We start from the raw sequence: 16135 nt of genomic DNA on the forward strand, positions 1-16135 counted from the left end.
AACTATGTCTATATGTGTTTGTGTGTGTGTGCACATGAGTGCAGTGCCTGTAAAGGGGTGTTAGATCCTTTAAAGCTGTAGATACAGGTCGTGGAGAGTTACCTTATAAGGATGTTGGAAACCAAACTCTGCAAGAGTTGTGAACGTTCTTAACTGTCAAGTGTCTCTCCAGCCCCTAGGACTTACCTCTTGAAGGTTCCATTCTCCCAATACTGCCACCTTGGGGATCAAGTTTCCAACAACATGAATGTTTCCGAGGTCAAAATTAAACCATATCCTAGCCTCATCACCCATTCTGCAAATGGATTCAAATAAGTCTTGATAGACCTAGGACCCAGAGGAAGTATGTATGGGCGTATGTAGATGTGTGCAAACCTGTTTATGGGGAGACATGCATATGTGTGTGTTGGAGGTAGAATTGGTGCATGTTGCCTGGGAATTGGTGCAACAATGAGATCTAGAACATTCAGCTTTCACCAAAGCCCCAGGAAAGAAATGTCAGCTCAGAAAGAACCTAAAGCAGTGACCCATGGGAATACATCCACAGAGTGATAAATCATGAGTGTGTTCGCATGAGCAGAGAGAGTGGGCAAGCAGGAGGTGTTCAGAAGTGCAGTTCTCCAGATTCTATTCAGATGATACAAAATCATCAGTGTGCTTGCTTCTCTGTGTAGGAGCCTCAGCTTTTCATCTCCTGGATGGCAATGAGAGTGGAGTTCTCCAAAAAGAACGGCTCTCCATCACTCAAGGCCACTTTGTCTATGTGAGATGCATGGGTCCATGAGCATACATTGGCTTTTCCAGCAGCAAGCTGTTGGTCTGTGGGGAACTTCATGCTCTGTGCTTATTGAGAGATTGCCTTCATTGCCCCTCTATTTCTTCCCTGGCCAACAGCCCCTCCTAGGGAGCTGTGTCTCTCAGCACTGCTTCTGAAGCTTGAAAGAATAAACATCTCAGAACGCCGATGTGAGAAGGTTGTAGAGGGTTTCATGATGCCCATTTATTCCTTGTGTAAACACAATTGTATTGGGGGAGGAGATGAAGAGATGCTGGAGTAGGGAGCCTGGGATATAGGAAGCTCTTCCAGCTTCTTTATTTGTTATCTTCTGCAGGAATGAGAAGGACCTTTCCCTTTTCCTTGGTTCTCCACCCCACACCCTGATCGCTCACAAAAGCCACCTTGACTTTATGCTGCTGGTATGGGGCTGGGCTCTCAGTAAGGTAGGAGAGGAAGCAGCATTTGTGTGCAGGAGAGGCAGCATTTATTTAGGGGGGGGGGAGTTTAATTGCTTTAGTAATCATGAGCAACGATGACCAGCAATGGGGGTGGCAGTACGTGTGCACATGTGTTCCAGAGGGGTCTGTGACTCGCCGCAGCTGAGCCAATGACTCATTCCAAATTTAGCGACTTTTAGAGGTCATTTTAGTCATCCTCCTGGCTTTGGGCTGGATGGAGCCTAACTTAATATAACGTTTGGTGGAGGTAGTGTGTTCTGAGAGAAGAGTGTGCAAGGAGTGGGGGGTGGGGTGGGGAGGTATCACGTGGTCTCTTTGAACCGTTCTCCAGAAAAGGACGTTCCCTAGTTTCCCCAGGATGCTTGGGTTTCCCTATTCCTGTATCAGCGTGGTCCTCCCGGGAACTGCTGTTTTTTTTTTTTTTTTTTTTTTTTTCTTGATAGAAACCGGATGTTGGATTCTCAAGGTGGGCGGGGGCTCCATCCCCCTCGGACCTGTCAAGGGTTATTGAGATTCTTAGGGTCCCATTAGCCAGTACGGAAGCTATCATTTATTTAATCAGAAACTTGCTATGCAGTCTGAGCTGAGAACAGAATAGAGCAAAGACGTTACAACGCCTTTTCCCAGGCAATGCGCATGATTCTGCGGCTCTGTGCTCGCTACACTTCAACGCACCTTGAAATGGGCTCGCCTCCTTCGCGCGGGGACGGACTAAGAGTTCAGCCAATCAGTGCCTAGACTCGTGAGCACTGTCCAATAAGCAGCCAGCAGGGGCGGGCCACCAGGACAGCCCCAGCTAGGCTTCACCGTGGACCTGGCTGCGCTCTGCCTCGGTTGGCAGTGCAGGTGCCGCTGCGCCGGGGCCCGGGAGGCTGCGCGCGCCGAGACGAGCGGAGTCAGGGAGGGATGGAGAGCGGGCCGCCCGGGTTACAGGAGCACCGGCAAGGGGCGTAGGCGGGCGAGAAGCGGGCGCTGAGGCACGAGAAGTGTGCAGACGCAGGAGCACTTTGCGATAGGATGAGGCTCTTGGCTGGCGCGCGGTAGTACTATGATTTGGTATGTGGCCACTTTGATAGCAAGTGTGATCAGCACCCGAGGTCTTGTGGCTCAAGGTGAGTTGAAGTGCAGCATCCCTCCTCTAACCCCCCTGGCGTTCTCAGACCTTTGCTCCTGGCTCTGGCTCCCGAATCCCGGGGGCGAGGCTCCGGCTCTGGCCAGGCGCACCTCCGAGCACTGGCTCGGGCGAGGGCTGGGGAACTGCGGGTGGGAGGAACTCGGCGGGAAGGTGCGGGAGCCCTTGGGCTGCGAACGCCTTGGAATCTAAGTGGACTTGGTCTTCCTTAGGCCCCTTGGTCCACAACCACACGTCGAATCTGAGCTTTGGGGAACCCCTGGTGCTCTAACTCTGGCTGCTGGGGACTTTGATGGTCTTTAGACAGGATTCCGCGCGTCCCAGCCCTGCAAAGCACCGCTGGATGGAGGAGCCCTGGAAGGGAGGTGCGATTAAGAGCTTGGGAGTCCCCGCAGCCACCTCTAAGGGACCCGGTTCTCCGCTCCGCGCCCTTCCTTTCCATACTTCTTGGCCGCGGAGGTCGGATCCCCTTGGCAGGTGACAAGCAGAATTGACCTAGAGGCTCCGAGCAGCGTCTGCTCTTCTTGGTTCTGTCGGCCGCCCGCGCCCACCTTGGCTGCATCTGGGCCCCGGCCAGGCAAAAGTTCCCGGGGAGGCGCCGTCGCCGCGCTCCAGGCTGCCCGGCCCAGCGGCCTCGGGGCGAGGGCCGTGAGGGAGGGATCTGCCCCGATGCGTCTCAGAGTCAAGTGGGATTTTTATTTCTGCCTTCTCGGGTCTGAGCCCAAGAAAAAGCTAGGAGAAGCCAAGGCGCGGGGTGCATACTTGAGCGCGAGTGCTTTCGCTTTGGAGGTGGCAGAGCTCTGGGTGGCACCCGGGTCTCGGCCCTTGTATGGAAGTCAGAGCCGAGCCTGGAAGCTGCCAGGACTCTGAGCTCACGGTTTCTGCGCGCGGAACCGACCCGGCTGCGGGCAAGTTCGCAAAGCAGGGAGATGGCGGCGGGAGAGGAACGGTCTGTGGGTGGAAGGCGACTGGGTGGCGAGAATCTGCGGATTAGGGAGCCTTTTTGAAGGACTCTGCTGGAGGCGCGGGCTTCCCCGGCTTCTTTGCACCTTGCCTCGGGGCGTGTGGGGGGGGAGTGGTTTGAGAAAGTTTCCGGATTGGAATGTATCTCCTCTGCTACTTGAGAGGGGGTTCTGAAACGAGAGAGGAAGGCGAAGGGAAGGACAGCTTTCCAACAAGCACTACGATGGCCGGGATGGTTATAAAGGTTTCCATTTGTCAGGTGGGAAAACCGAGACAGAGTGACCTCAGAAGCTTATGGAAAAAAGGTGGATCTTGCCGTGCCTCTCCCTTCCCCCTTTCGATGCAGTCTTTCAGTGACCTCCTCCTCCTCCCCTCTGGGTTTTGGTATATTCTGCTGTGGGGCTGTCCCTGAAAGCACAAAAGACTAGCATCCGAATGGAAGAGACACCTAACTAAGGAGGGCTCTTAAACTAGCCTCCCAACTTCAGCGAGGTATAGGGACAGTTTTGTTTGTTTGTTTCTTTGTTTTTGTTTTGTTTTTGTTTTTAATTTAAACACAGACTAAAGGAAATTATAAAGGGTTTATATTGCAGAGATTCGCAGAATGGCTAGATCGAAGGAGGAACTTCCCAATGTCGAAGGTTGTTGGTTGTGAAGGTTATTGGTCCTTCTATCTGGAACTCCTACTTTTCTGTCTGGGAGCAAGGGTGACCTGATTGGTCTTAGGTTCTTTTTAGTCTGAAATGGCTCAATGAGGCAATTACAGACCTAGGCTTACTGATAAATGGACAAGATTCAAATTCTGGCTGTCCCACTAGCTGACCCTGTGACCTTGGACACATTTCTCAGCTTTTGTAAATGTCACTTACCTCGGTGGAAAGTGGGTTAGGTGTAGGAATTGGTAGAGGCTTGGAGTGTGTGAACAGTTCTGTAATGAAGTAGCCGAGTGCCTGTGAAGTATGTGCTCATCAGACATCAGTGTTAGTATTCCAGTATCTGTGGGCTGGGATTCCTAGCTCCCGAGTCGAGCCAGCTTCTTCTCTTTGGGTTATCCTGGGAGCGGAGTGTTAGGAGTGTGTTGGGGGACATTCAGAAGATTGCCTCTGAGGAAGCTAGACCCCTTCATGGGCTGACCTTGCCTGGTGGAAACCTCTCTTTCCTGCATCCCAGGGAAGTGTGGGTGGGGCATGCAGAATTGCTTAGAAGTCCTTTACAAGGTCTGCAAAGCTGAAGTATTGCTGGCTGCCAGATGCTACAGGAAGGATGCGGAGCCCAGCCTGGAGAGGGGGAAGGGCACCTGCTTGCCTGTGAGGCCAGGGTTGCCAGTGCTGATGAGAGGCCTTATGGGATCCAGATGTTCTGAGAGTGGCAGAGGTGACTTTGGAGAAATCCTTCGACCTCAGGGACTGTGAGATGCTTTTTCTAGAATTGCCCAAAGCAGGAGTTGCTTTAGGTGGAAAGGATCAGGCTCATCAAACTCTCAGCTTGCAAGTCTGGGACAGAGGTGGGCATGGGCTCTTCCTTTTGATTCTGGTCAGGCATCTTGAAAGTAACTGAGATCTGTGATCCAGTTGGTAGGGCAAAGAAAAGAGAAAGGCGGAGGCAGGTGGGTCTCTGTTGTACAGAGTTTCAGGACAGCTATGGTTACATGGAGAAACCCTGTGTCAGAGGGAGAGGGAGAGGGAGAGGGAGAGGGAGAGGGAGAGAGAGAGAGAGAGAGAGGAAGGCTATTGATGTAGTAGTCTCTGCATGGCAGACATCTGCCTGGCAATCTGGAGGAGTTTCCACACTATGTGGAAATCCTGAGCGAGGTATAATTGACATTCAACCTCCTGTAAGGGAGGGAAGTCTGTTCTTCGTTCCCAGTGCTACCTCCGCAGAGCCTGCTGGTGGACTGACTCCCTGGCTCCTGTGTGCCCAGGCAAATGGAAATCTGATTCAGATTCTGCTTGTGACTGGAGCAGTGCCCTCTGTCCTCTCTGGCTTTGTCCACCCAGCCTTCCTCTGTCGATGGAGATGGGAACGGGTATGTTTAACGCCCAGGACAGGCTCTCAGCTGGGAAGGACTTGGTGCCGGGTGGTGAGTGCTGGTATGAGTGTGTCTCAGGACATTTACACGGAGGCGGGGGTGTGTCTGGTAGGAGGCCCCCCCTGCAAGAAGCTGGAATAGGTGTGTGTGGGAGGAGGCATGATGCTCTGAGTACTGGAAAGAGTCAGCTGGCAGCAGTGGGCCGATGGTCCAGGACACACCAGTCTCTGGAGTTGTCAGGTCCCAGGTTCGGGTGGTTTCATGTTTATATCTGAGACAGAGAGCTGGGGTCTGGTTTCTCGAGGAGTAAAGGTTGCTGGGTCAGATGTCGAGAGCTGGTACCCCTCCCTTCTTGGCTGTGTCTGGCACTTTCCAGGGTCTAGGCTTCCTCTCTGTCCTCAGCAGGGCAGACCCCAGCTCTCAGAGTTGGCCAGCACATCCTGGGTTTGCTGGGTGCTCATTAGGTTTCCCTGCCTGTTTGCACTGAAAATGCGGGGGGTGGGAGGTGAGGCCCAGTTAGGAAGGCATCAGAAGCAGGGAGATTTAACTGATTGCTGTCTCCACGAGAGCAGCTCCCTTCTGGACGCCTCTCAGCTGCCCTCCCCACCCCCACCCTGGAGTGGCGTGACACCCCCCCCCCTTTTCTCTGCTTCCAGGGATGGGTTGAGCAGTTTGTGTGAAGTTTGGATCTTGATGAGCTGTGACTGGTAAGAACTTTTGGCTTCTTAGAAGAGTGTGCGTGTGTATGCGTGCGCATGTGAACCTATACATACGTGCCCCAGGATGTGTTATGTATATTCCTATATGCATGTGTGAGTGTGCATATTTTTAAATGTGCACACACACACACACACACACACACACACACACACATCCCCGTATGTATGAGTACTTGCCCCTGTAACTGGTGTTTCCACTTAGTTAGATGTGTGCCATGAACTTTCAAGCACTTGTGTGTTTGTGCACACTTGCATGGAGCACATCAAGACAGGAGCATTTATGGACAAGTCTGAGGTAGGAGCCCCTCTTTTGAGTACTTTGGGATGCAGCGAGACTGCTTGGCAAGCTGCTTGCTTCCCTGTTCGTTGCTCTGCACCTGCGTCCCTGTTCTCGTAGCCCAGATGTTCTTAGAGTTGGAGGCTCCAGCCCAGAGCTGGGGTGAAGAACTGCCTGAGGTTCAATATTGAAAGCCTAAGTAACAGGGCAGAGGCTTGGCCTGTGGGGGAGACGACTGCCTCTCTTGCTAGGAGGCATTAGTTGCCATCAGCCTGGCACAGTCCAGGGTAGGTAAAGAAAGCTCTGGGTACCTGGGGAGATGGGAGAGGATTGTGGTTGGAGGAGCAGCTTGCAGTCAGGCTTCTGCCCCAGGGGCACTGCCCATGGGTGTGGTCTGGTCTGCCGGAGGCAGCTGACCTATTTTTCTTAGAAATCTTCCTGCTTTCATATTCGCTCTTGCATGAGTAACCAGGAGAGTGGTGAGTGGTGATGGGGCCTCTTCGAGGGTTTCGTAAGTTCCGTGGGGTCGGGGCTGTGACCTGCCTGCCTGACCTTCGGACCTACATGGCCTTGTGCCTTCTATGCTGCCTCCTTATCTTCTTCCTGGTCAAGTGTACCCTAGATGTGGGGATGTGGCAAATAGCTTGTTCATGGGCACAGATTGTAGCAGCGAGGCAAGGCTCGCATCCTGATTCGGAGCAGGGATGCTGTTGCTCTACTGGGAGTAACCTCTCGCTCATTTCCTATGCCTGCCTGACCCATGGTGCCCTCACTGGCTAGCCTTTCGGTGTACATACCAGGATGCCCTGTGGGGGCACACAGGCTACGTGAGGACAAGCTTCTTTCCAGGTAGTAGGGCTAGGTTGTGGGTGTAGGGGGTGGGTATGGCTTCACTTTTCTGCTGAGGAGCTATGGACTGAGATTGAGTTACAGACTTCCTTCCTGCCCGTGGCTCCTGGGGAAAGGGTTCTTGGAAATATAATCTCGCCCAGCAAATTAAGGTCACTAATAGCATTGGCACCACCAATGCTTTCGGCAGTGATGAGGCAGTCCAGCCAGAGGGGTTGGAGGTGCAGCCCCAGTCCACCTAGTCCCTTGCTGTTCCTAAAGTTGGAACCTACCTAACTTTATCCCATGGCCTCCTGGGAGGGGTGCAGAAAGACTGGGAGGGGATTGGCAAGGTAGGGCTTTCCCAGTATGTAAGAGGTTTTTCTAGGTAGAAGGACGATAGATGCCATAGATGGTCTCAAACCCACCCAACCTGTGTGTGCAGAGAACGGGACACCCTCATGTCCTGGGGACTGGTGGTGTCTCCAGGCTAGACTCCCTGTGTGCTCCTTACCCCGTGCTGGATTGTCAGGAGCCAGCTTTCTGCCGTCCTCAGGTTCTCCCCTGGGTGTGTGCCTCCCACGTGGTGAGAGCCCAAGTCTGCTGGCTTCCTGGAAGCTCTGGAGTCCCCCGGCCTGCTGAGGAGGAGGCATTGGGGGACTATTGGGGGCTGGGTCTTTTTTTGGACTCAGCAGGGATTATTTTTAGGCTGGCAGATGGAGGTGGCGGTGGCTGTCGCTGGTATTATTAGACAACAGGCCTGTGGTTTGAGAGTCTGGTGCCCAGAGGAGGAGGAAGAGGAGGCTGCCATGAGGAGCCATGGAGGCTGGTAGTCAGCCTGTGTCTCCCCTCCTCTTAGCCCAGCAGGGCTTTCAGGACCAGGTCGAGGGACCTTCACCAGATGTTCACCATCTGATCTAAGTGCTTCTAGGAGGAGGGCCTATCCAGAATCCATCTGTGGCCTTGGGATACAGAGTCTGGACTCTCAAAACCTCTGCTGACTGTGAGTGGAAGCTCTGACTCTGTATAAGGGAAGAGAGGCTTTGGTCACGTGGCTTCTGGAAGGGCTGTTGATCCACTATTTGTTACTTAAGTAACTTTTGGGAAATCCGTTTGCAAGACAGAAATAGCAGGCCTGTGTCAGGGGCCACGCTGGGGTCCTGTAGCATCATACTCCTGGTCCAGACCCTGTGTGTGGTGGGGCTGGTTAGTGCTCTACTTGTCTCCCGGATGGAGGGAGGGTTTCTGCACCTGTCTCTTGCCTCTTTTCCTGGTACTTGGAAGTAGTTTTTTATCCTAGGACCCTTCCTTCCCAGCCCTTTCCTGGCTCCAGCTTGTGTGGCTGTGCCAAGCCTTGGATGCTTTGTAGTTCTGTGCACACAGGGTGTCTGCCGGCAGCTTTGGACTCAGCTACCCACCGGGTGCCACCTGGCCCAGAGAATGGGAGATTTGTATCCTATGGGCTTTCCAAAAGGTCGGCCAACCTGTAGGGGCCTGCCTGTTCCATCCACCTGCCCTCCTGTTTTCTCTTTCCTGCCAGGGTGGCCTAGCCCTAAAAGTGGGCTGGGCAGCCACTCAGGATTCAGATTTGCTGGACATACAAGACCACGCTCCGCCCTCTTGAAAAGTGCTGTGTGGGGCTCAGGGTGTTTCCTAGCCTTTTTGATGTGCCTACCCCCTGCCAAAGCCAGTCTAAGGGAGGGATCCGAGGTCAATATTTCTAAGCATTGTCTTTCCCCTCCTCCTTCCCCTGCCTTCCAGCTGTTCTCTGCGGCCCTGTTGTGGACTAATATGTCTGTCCGCCTTCTGTAGGCTCTGGTCTGATTCTTACTTCTAGGATTTTTTGAGTTTCAATGTCTTTTGTTATGGGAATTGCCCGAGTGACTCCCTAGTTGGGTTGGACGCACAGCCAGTTTGCATGAGATACATTTGTGCCCCTCCCCCCTAATGCCCTGGCCTGAGTCTTTTTCACTCCTGGATGGGGATTTGCTTGTCCTTGTGTTTGATTTCCCAATTTCTCCTTTTTCAAGCCCCTCATTAATGACCCCCCTGACCCCCCACTCATTGAGCTTTTCTGGAGAGATGTTTATTAGACATATTTTGGCTCAGAGAATATGAGGCCTAGAGAGAAGTGTCTGTGGGTACTAGAGTGAGGGAACATACCCAGTGTGTGTGTATGTGTGTGTGTAAGGTGTGTAAGAAGGGAAAGAGAAGATGACTATTTTCAGATCTAGAAACCCAGGAGAGCTTGTGCTGAGTGTGGAGGCTGAGCCATGGCTTCCCCCTCATCTTCCTTGTGGAGAAACCTGTCTCATTTTGTCTCATGTGTCAGTCACTTGCCTCTGTTTGGAATGCCCCTGAGAAGAGATGCTGGTGGGAGAGCGCTTGTCCTCCTGTCTGGGGGTGTGCTTCCTGCTTGGGACCCAGGGCCCAGTCCCTGGCTGAGGCCAGGAGTGTGAACCTGCAGCCTTCCTTCCAGGGCTGGGGAGGAAGGTGTGAAGAGGCTGTCTCATTGAGATGCAGCGAGAACCAGGCAGTGCAGGTGCAAATGAGCAGCTGGCACTGTGGGGACCCATGCCAAAGGTGACCTACCTCTGGGCATTGCCCTCCAGAGCCTTGGACTTGGCAGCCGGTTGTCCAGAGCAGAAGTTGACTATTAGAGCTTCCCTATGTTCTCCAGCTCTCTGCCTTCTGCCTAGACTCTAGGGGCAGAGGAGCTACCTTTTGTGAGCCTCTTTGGCCCAGGAAAAAATCCTGTTTGCTTTCCCAGGCTTTTATAGTTTGTCTCCTAATCTCCGCACAGGCTGTGCTGCAGATAGTTTTGCATGTGTGCACATACATGCACATACACACTTGTCCACCCTTCCACCCTTACCCCCATTCCCATTATTTTGGCTCATGGAATCTGCTGGGAATTCACTCCTTTTGGTCCAGTTCTGCTCTTTGTATGCCTGGATTCAGTAGGCTTTTTTTTTTTCCTTCCTTGCATGTGTCCTATGGGGTGTGGGGGATGCTGGGAGGCACTCCCTGCAGCTGGGCTCTCTTCCTTTCTGAAGGGCCTGGGATGCAAACAGCCCGAAGCCAGGTTGGGGGAAGGGAGGCTAGGAAACCTGCCTGGGCCTCTGGCAGGTGAGTGCAACTGCTTTGCTCCAAAAATACTCAGTGATCTTAGCTCTTTCTCTAGAAAACAGTGATGTCACCGAGAGCCAATAGGCTTCTGCAAAGGCTTGCTTCCCTCTCTGCCTCCTCCTTCCGCAAGTTGCAGAGAAGAGGGAGGAGAGGGGAGGGGGGAAAGGAGACACAGGCGACACACACCGACTCCTTGGAGAGGTACAGACAAGAAACACACATGCACATAGAAAAGCTCCCCATTTCTGACAATTAGGCAAAGCCCCATTGTCTGTCATAGGGCAGCAGAAATCCACAGGCCTCATTCACAAAACACACACACACACACACACACACACACACACACACACACAGAGGGGGCGGGCAGGTAGACAGAATCACCCACATAGGTGGGAGTAAGAGATGGAGGCTTGACAGAGAGACATGAGGAAGAAGCAGGAGAGAGAGAGAGAGAGAGAGAGAGAGAGAGAGAGAGAGAGAGAGAACGAGAACACATACACACACACCACACACTCACACATGCCAGAAAGAGACAAAGACAGACACCCAGAGAAGGAGTCAGAAAGAGAAAACAAGACCTAGAGAAAGGAGAGAAGGTGGTACGGAGGACACAGAGGTAGATAGTGATCAGGAAAACACACATACACATGGCTAGGCACACAGATGGGAAGGGCAGACAGAGGCATGAGCTCACAAGGTCAGGGGTGAAGGAGGAGCAGAGATGGACCCACAAAGCTCTCTTGCTCTCCTGCAGGCGACTTTGGGTAGGAGGACCCAACAGGCTTCTGGCTTGTGGCCGCCCAGTGGAGCTGCTGTCCTTGGTACTGCCCTGGAGAGCTGGGCTTGGAGGGTGGTAAAGGGGAAAGTGTGCAGTTAGCTGGGGTTGGGGTGTCATGGGCAGTTGAAGGAAGGCAGGGGTGAGGCTGTCCTTCTCCGAGGGAGGAATGATCAAGGTCACCTTGTCATCTCCCTCTCCCTTTCTGATGTGAGGAGGGTGTTCGGCTGGAGATGATCTTCAGGTTCTGTTTGCTCTGATGTGTGGACGGTGTCCCCAGAGGTAGCCTCTCTCCTTGCTCCTCAAGCTTGCAGTTTGGATAGGGTGGAGGCCTCTCCTGCCAGCCTCCCTCCCTCACCCTCTTCCCCATAGGGGTGTGCCCTCTCTAGCTCCCTGATTCTGATGTCCTCTGTGAAAGGTAGGGGGTTGCTCCAGCGCCCCTCCTTTGTCACCACCATCTTCCTCCCTTAACAGTGATGTCTGGGGCTACCGTGAGAGTCTAATAGATTCAATGCCTGGAGATGGGAATAGATTCAGTGCTTGGAGATTGGAGGGCCGCAGTGCCTCCTGCTCCCCTCTGCAGCAAGGCTGGCGCAGTGGGTTGGAGGAGGGGCTGGAGAGACCGGCGCTCCGGCCCACGGGGCTTTCCCTCTGGTGTTGCCAAGCAGCCTCCTTCCTTGTTAGGGATTCCCCCGCTCCTGTATGGAGGAGCCCTCTTGTTTAGAGCTGTAACACCAGGCTGGGCTGGGGGTGGGGCAGAGGAGGAGGCAGGATCTCTGCCTTCGCCCACCCCAGGCTCCAGTGGGAAGTGCCCTGCTTCGGAAAGATTGCAGAATGTTCATAAGGACTACAGCTGGGCAGGATCCCAAGGGCTAAAAGCCCTTCGTCCCCTGTGTCTGAGCTCCTGAAGCTTCTTAGGAGTGCAGGGGATACCCGAGGAAGGCAGGCCAGGCATGTCATGCCTGCTGGTGTTTGGGCCTTGGGATGGGAAGTCTTGCTTGCAAGACTAGAGAAAATGGGACATCGCCTCCTTTCTTCCTCTCTTCTTATGCTGTGCATGAAGCAGGGAAGAGGGAGCTATGCATAAGGGATGGGCGTCCTGGGGAGAGAAAGGGTAGATCCAGAAGTGGGGAGGCGAGGGTTGGATATCAGCATAAACTGTAGGAGCAGGACTTTTTTTTTTTTTTTTTTTGGCCAATTCCTCATGTGTCACCTTGGCTGTCCTTGCTAGGTGCCCACGGCCTGCGAGAGGAACCCGAGTTTGTGACTGCTCGAGCCGGCGAAGGTGTGGTTCTGCGATGCGACGTAATCCACCCAGTGACAGGACAGCCCCCACCCTATGTTGTAGAGTGGTTCAAGTTTGGGGTCCCCATCCCTATCTTCATCAAGTTTGGCTACTATCCCCCACATGTGGACCCTGAGTATGCAGGTAAGCTGTGGACGATGAGAGCTGTCCCCCTGCCTCTGCACCACCCCCTAGGTTTTGGCTGTGTTACACCTCCCTTTCAGGGCTCAGTGGTATCCACCAAGTCCCGGCCACTCTTCATCTTTCTCTGTCACTTCTGATCTTTCTCTTGACTGGGCCTATTATCTCTGTGCTTCACGGGCTTTGCCTTTTCCCTTCTCTCTTTGCCCTCTAGTGGGCTTTCACCATAAATAGGAAAGAAAGTCGAAGAGGCAGACATGAAGCCTGCATCTTCATCCTGCGGATGTGCTGAGGGCCAGGACTCCAGGGGAAGCTAGAAAGAGGGCCCCCTTGGAGGAAGCAAGGGGCAGAGTGGGAAAGGGAGTCAGACACCTCCACCTTTCCCTGGGTATGGGACAGCTCCGGTTGCAGGATCAGCTGTCTGTACGCCCCCACTCTCCTAACTCTGAGGTTGGGGTGTCCTATGCAGAGCCTGGTATCTATCTTCACTTCTTGCTGTCTGTGGTCCTGGCAGACATCTGATCTCACCTCCTATGCCACTCCCCCCTCCCCACACACTTTCCCTGGCCCCGTTTATGTCTTGCCCCGTAATTATTCTGCCAGCGTGGTCTCCCTGTGACTCACTGCTGCTGCCCCGCCAGCCTGCCAGTGAAGAGGGCGGGGTGTGTGCATGTGTGTGTGTCTCTGAGTGTGAATGTGTGCTGGAGCTGAAAGAAGTCAGGAGACAGGCAGGACCTTGCTTTTCCTTTTCCTTTTCCTATGGCTTCCGAAGTCTGAGAATGCATGCATTCTTTTTCCTTTCCCTCTCTCCCTCCCTCCTCCCTCCTCCCTCCCTCCTCCCTCCTTCTTTCCCTTGCTCTCTTCCTTTGGTACTGAAGATGGAACTCAAAGCTTTGCACTTTCCATGCCATTGCTGCACTTTTGAGTTCCACCCCAGTTTCTAGGACTTGGGGTACCCCCTAAATTGCCCCCTCCACCTCTTACTCACAGTCCTGCCTTAGCCTCGTGAGTAGCAGGGATTGCAGGACCTGGATTACCGTGCCAGTCTCTTTCCTGTTTGCCTTCCTTCTGAGTCTATGCCCCTCACCCTCCCTTTGGCCGAGATTAACTTCTATAGTCCTTTTAGGCTGGCTGGCATCAGAGTTCCTACAAGGAAGGCTTGAGTGTGAGGCAGGGAGGCAAACAGAGGAAGAAGTGGTTTGGGTTTGGATGAATGTGGGCTAGACTGGAAGATGAGGCAAGAGGGGTCCCTGGATTGCTTTGTCTACTGCAGTGTGGGCAGGACTCTGCTATACCCTCCGTATCACAGAGGGAGCTAAAGGGTAATGAAGAACCACCAGCCTTTCCTTGCCTGACCCTTCTAGGCTGGTCTCTGGGGGGATATGTTATCTTGGTACTGGTAGCGGGAGTGGGAGGGACCAAGCATATGGCCCTGGCCTGTCTTAACTCTGCCTCTTCAGGGAAGCCAGACAAGGAAGTTGGGGCAGATAGGTCCTTGTCACCCAGCTGAGACAAGGGTATTCTGGGTCCTGCTAGGCTACCCCCTCGATCCTTTTCTATAACTTTCTCTTCTCTCTGCACCCATCATGCCTTTCTTTTGCTCTAGATCTCCAAAAGAGTGGGCATTTTTGAAGGAGCACAGACTGTTGTCAATGCCACACACAGCAAACTGCCCTTGTAGGCTGGTGTAAGGGCCACGTGGGGGTGGGGGTGGGGTTGTGACTCCATGACCAAGGAAGTTTGTCTTTGCCTTGTGTTTATGCTGGGTGCTGACTGCGTTTGGTGACACAGCCACGGAAAGTGTGTTCTGAAGGTTATGATGGGCCCCTTGGTCTTTGGCCAGGGGAGTAAGAGAGCTGATAGATCTTCTCTGATGGATTGGTCTGATGGCTCACTGGGCTTTGTCCACCGTGTCCTCCCAGGCCGGGCCAGTCTTCATGATAAAGCATCTTTGCGGCTGGAGCAGGTGCGCTCTGAGGACCAGGGTTGGTACGAGTGCAAAGTACTCATGCTGGACCAGCAGTATGACACATTCCACAACGGCAGCTGGGTCCATCTCACCATTAACGGTACGTAAATCTTTTTTGGTAATGGCCAAATAAGATGACCTCTGTGGCCTACTCCGGAGGAAGCCCCTCTACTGAGAGAAGCCCCAGTAAGCCCTAGTCCCATAAAATCTTGGTTAGTGTGTCCTTTACACCTCTTCAGTACGTTCCTGGAATTTACGGGTCAGTAGAGTATGTGAAAGCAGCAGGTCCCTTGTGTGCAGGGTCGCATCAGAGCTCCTCTGGGGAAGGTGCAAATCTGCTTCTAGGAACCAGGAGGTTTGGACTGGTCAGTGTCGGTGACATTGTCTAGCCTCGGATGACTCTGCCAGCCCAAGGTGTGCCTCTCGTCTGGTGGAGTTCCTTGAATCTCAGCATGAATCTCCCTAGGCTGCTCACTTTGTTTCTCGTTGAGTGCATTTATTTGGGTAATAAGTACCAAGGGTCTGTTAACTGCCTAGCCCTACACCAGCTGCTAGGTAAATACTGTGGAGTAAACTCAGGCCCATCTCCTGCTTGAACAGGGTTTACCAGCTAATAAAATGTGAGAATCCTGGGAAGAGGAATGGTTTTAATGGCTGTCAGTTATTTATAGCTCAAGTTAAATGGATTGTGCTATGCACAGATACTTTTCAAGTGTCTGACTAGGGCAGGGAGGCCTGAGTGAGCTTGGTGAGTGCCAGGCTTGGTCTAGGCTGGGGTGTCCTGGGTCCTCAGTGGCAGTGGTCTGAGGGTCTTCATGGAGGGCGAGGTTTTAGTCACATCGCGTACACGCCGAGATGTGCAGCATCCAGTGTAAGTCTGGGGTTACAGATGCCGTAGCCACAAAAGAAGGAATTGCTGCTCCTACCCTAGAAATTGCTCTCGAGATGGTTTTATCCTGAGGCATGGTTCTCTCTCCCTTTTCCAATAGGGTTCGGTGAGACTCATACACTCTCTGGGTCTGGGAGCCTGTCCAGAGTCTGGGGAGAACAGCGTATTTTAGTTTTTTTCTTTTATAGATTTATTTATTTATTTAGTATAGTGTTATTATGCCTCCATGTTTGCGTGCCTGCAGATCAGAAGAGGGCACCAGATCTCATTATAGGTGGTCATGAGCTACAATGTGGTTGCTGGGAACTGAACTCAGGACCTCTGGAAGTGTTCTTAACCTCTGACCTATCTCTTCAGCCCATAGTTTTTCCTTAAAAAATAAATATGTGTTTTTTTTTTTTTTTTTTTTTTCAGAGCTTGGGAATCAAATCCAGGGTCCTGTGCAGATTAGGCACATCCCAGAGTTACATTCTCAACCCCAGGAAAGATTATTTTATCAAGAGCGTTGGCCTGTAGTGCAGGACACTTTAAAGTCAGTGGTCCAAGGTCCGAGGTGGGGCAGCCACTCCATGCTCATTGGTTCTGCTGTTGAAGGCAGATCTTAAATCTTGTGTGGATTTTCTCTAGCAGCAGCCAGCTTTCGAGAGACCATGAGCCAGTTGTTGTGTGCTCAGGGAAAACTCCTGTCACCGGGAACCCAAGCAAATCATAACTCAGAAGGGAGATTTGCTGCTCAGGCCGTTCATGATCGAGCACCAAGCCA

General features: G+C 52.9%; 1 protein-coding gene across 8 annotated transcripts in view; it reads left to right on the forward strand.

The window, feature by feature from the left end:
- The first annotated feature begins 2058 nt into the window (after positions 1-2058).
- Igsf9b (immunoglobulin superfamily member 9B) overlaps positions 2059-16135 on the forward strand; it is a 52218-nt gene continuing 38141 nt past the window's right edge. For 6 of the 8 annotated variants that reach the window (XM_029543177.1, XM_029543179.1, XM_029543181.1 and 3 more), the window contains exons 1-3: positions 2510-2733; positions 12320-12517; positions 14437-14583. In XM_029543177.1, coding sequence (XP_029399037.1) covers positions 2661-2733; positions 12320-12517; positions 14437-14583 — 418 coding nt within the window. In that variant the 5' untranslated portion in view covers positions 2510-2660. Of the gene's footprint in view, positions 2349-2509; positions 2734-12319; positions 12518-14436; positions 14584-16135 lie in introns of those variants that run through there. The other 2 variants (XM_021207190.2, XM_021207188.2) reach the window with 2 other exon arrangements.

Source organism: Mus pahari, chromosome 10 (genome assembly GCF_900095145.1).
Source record: "Mus pahari chromosome 10, PAHARI_EIJ_v1.1, whole genome shotgun sequence".
Taxonomy (NCBI): domain Eukaryota; kingdom Metazoa; phylum Chordata; class Mammalia; order Rodentia; family Muridae; genus Mus; species Mus pahari.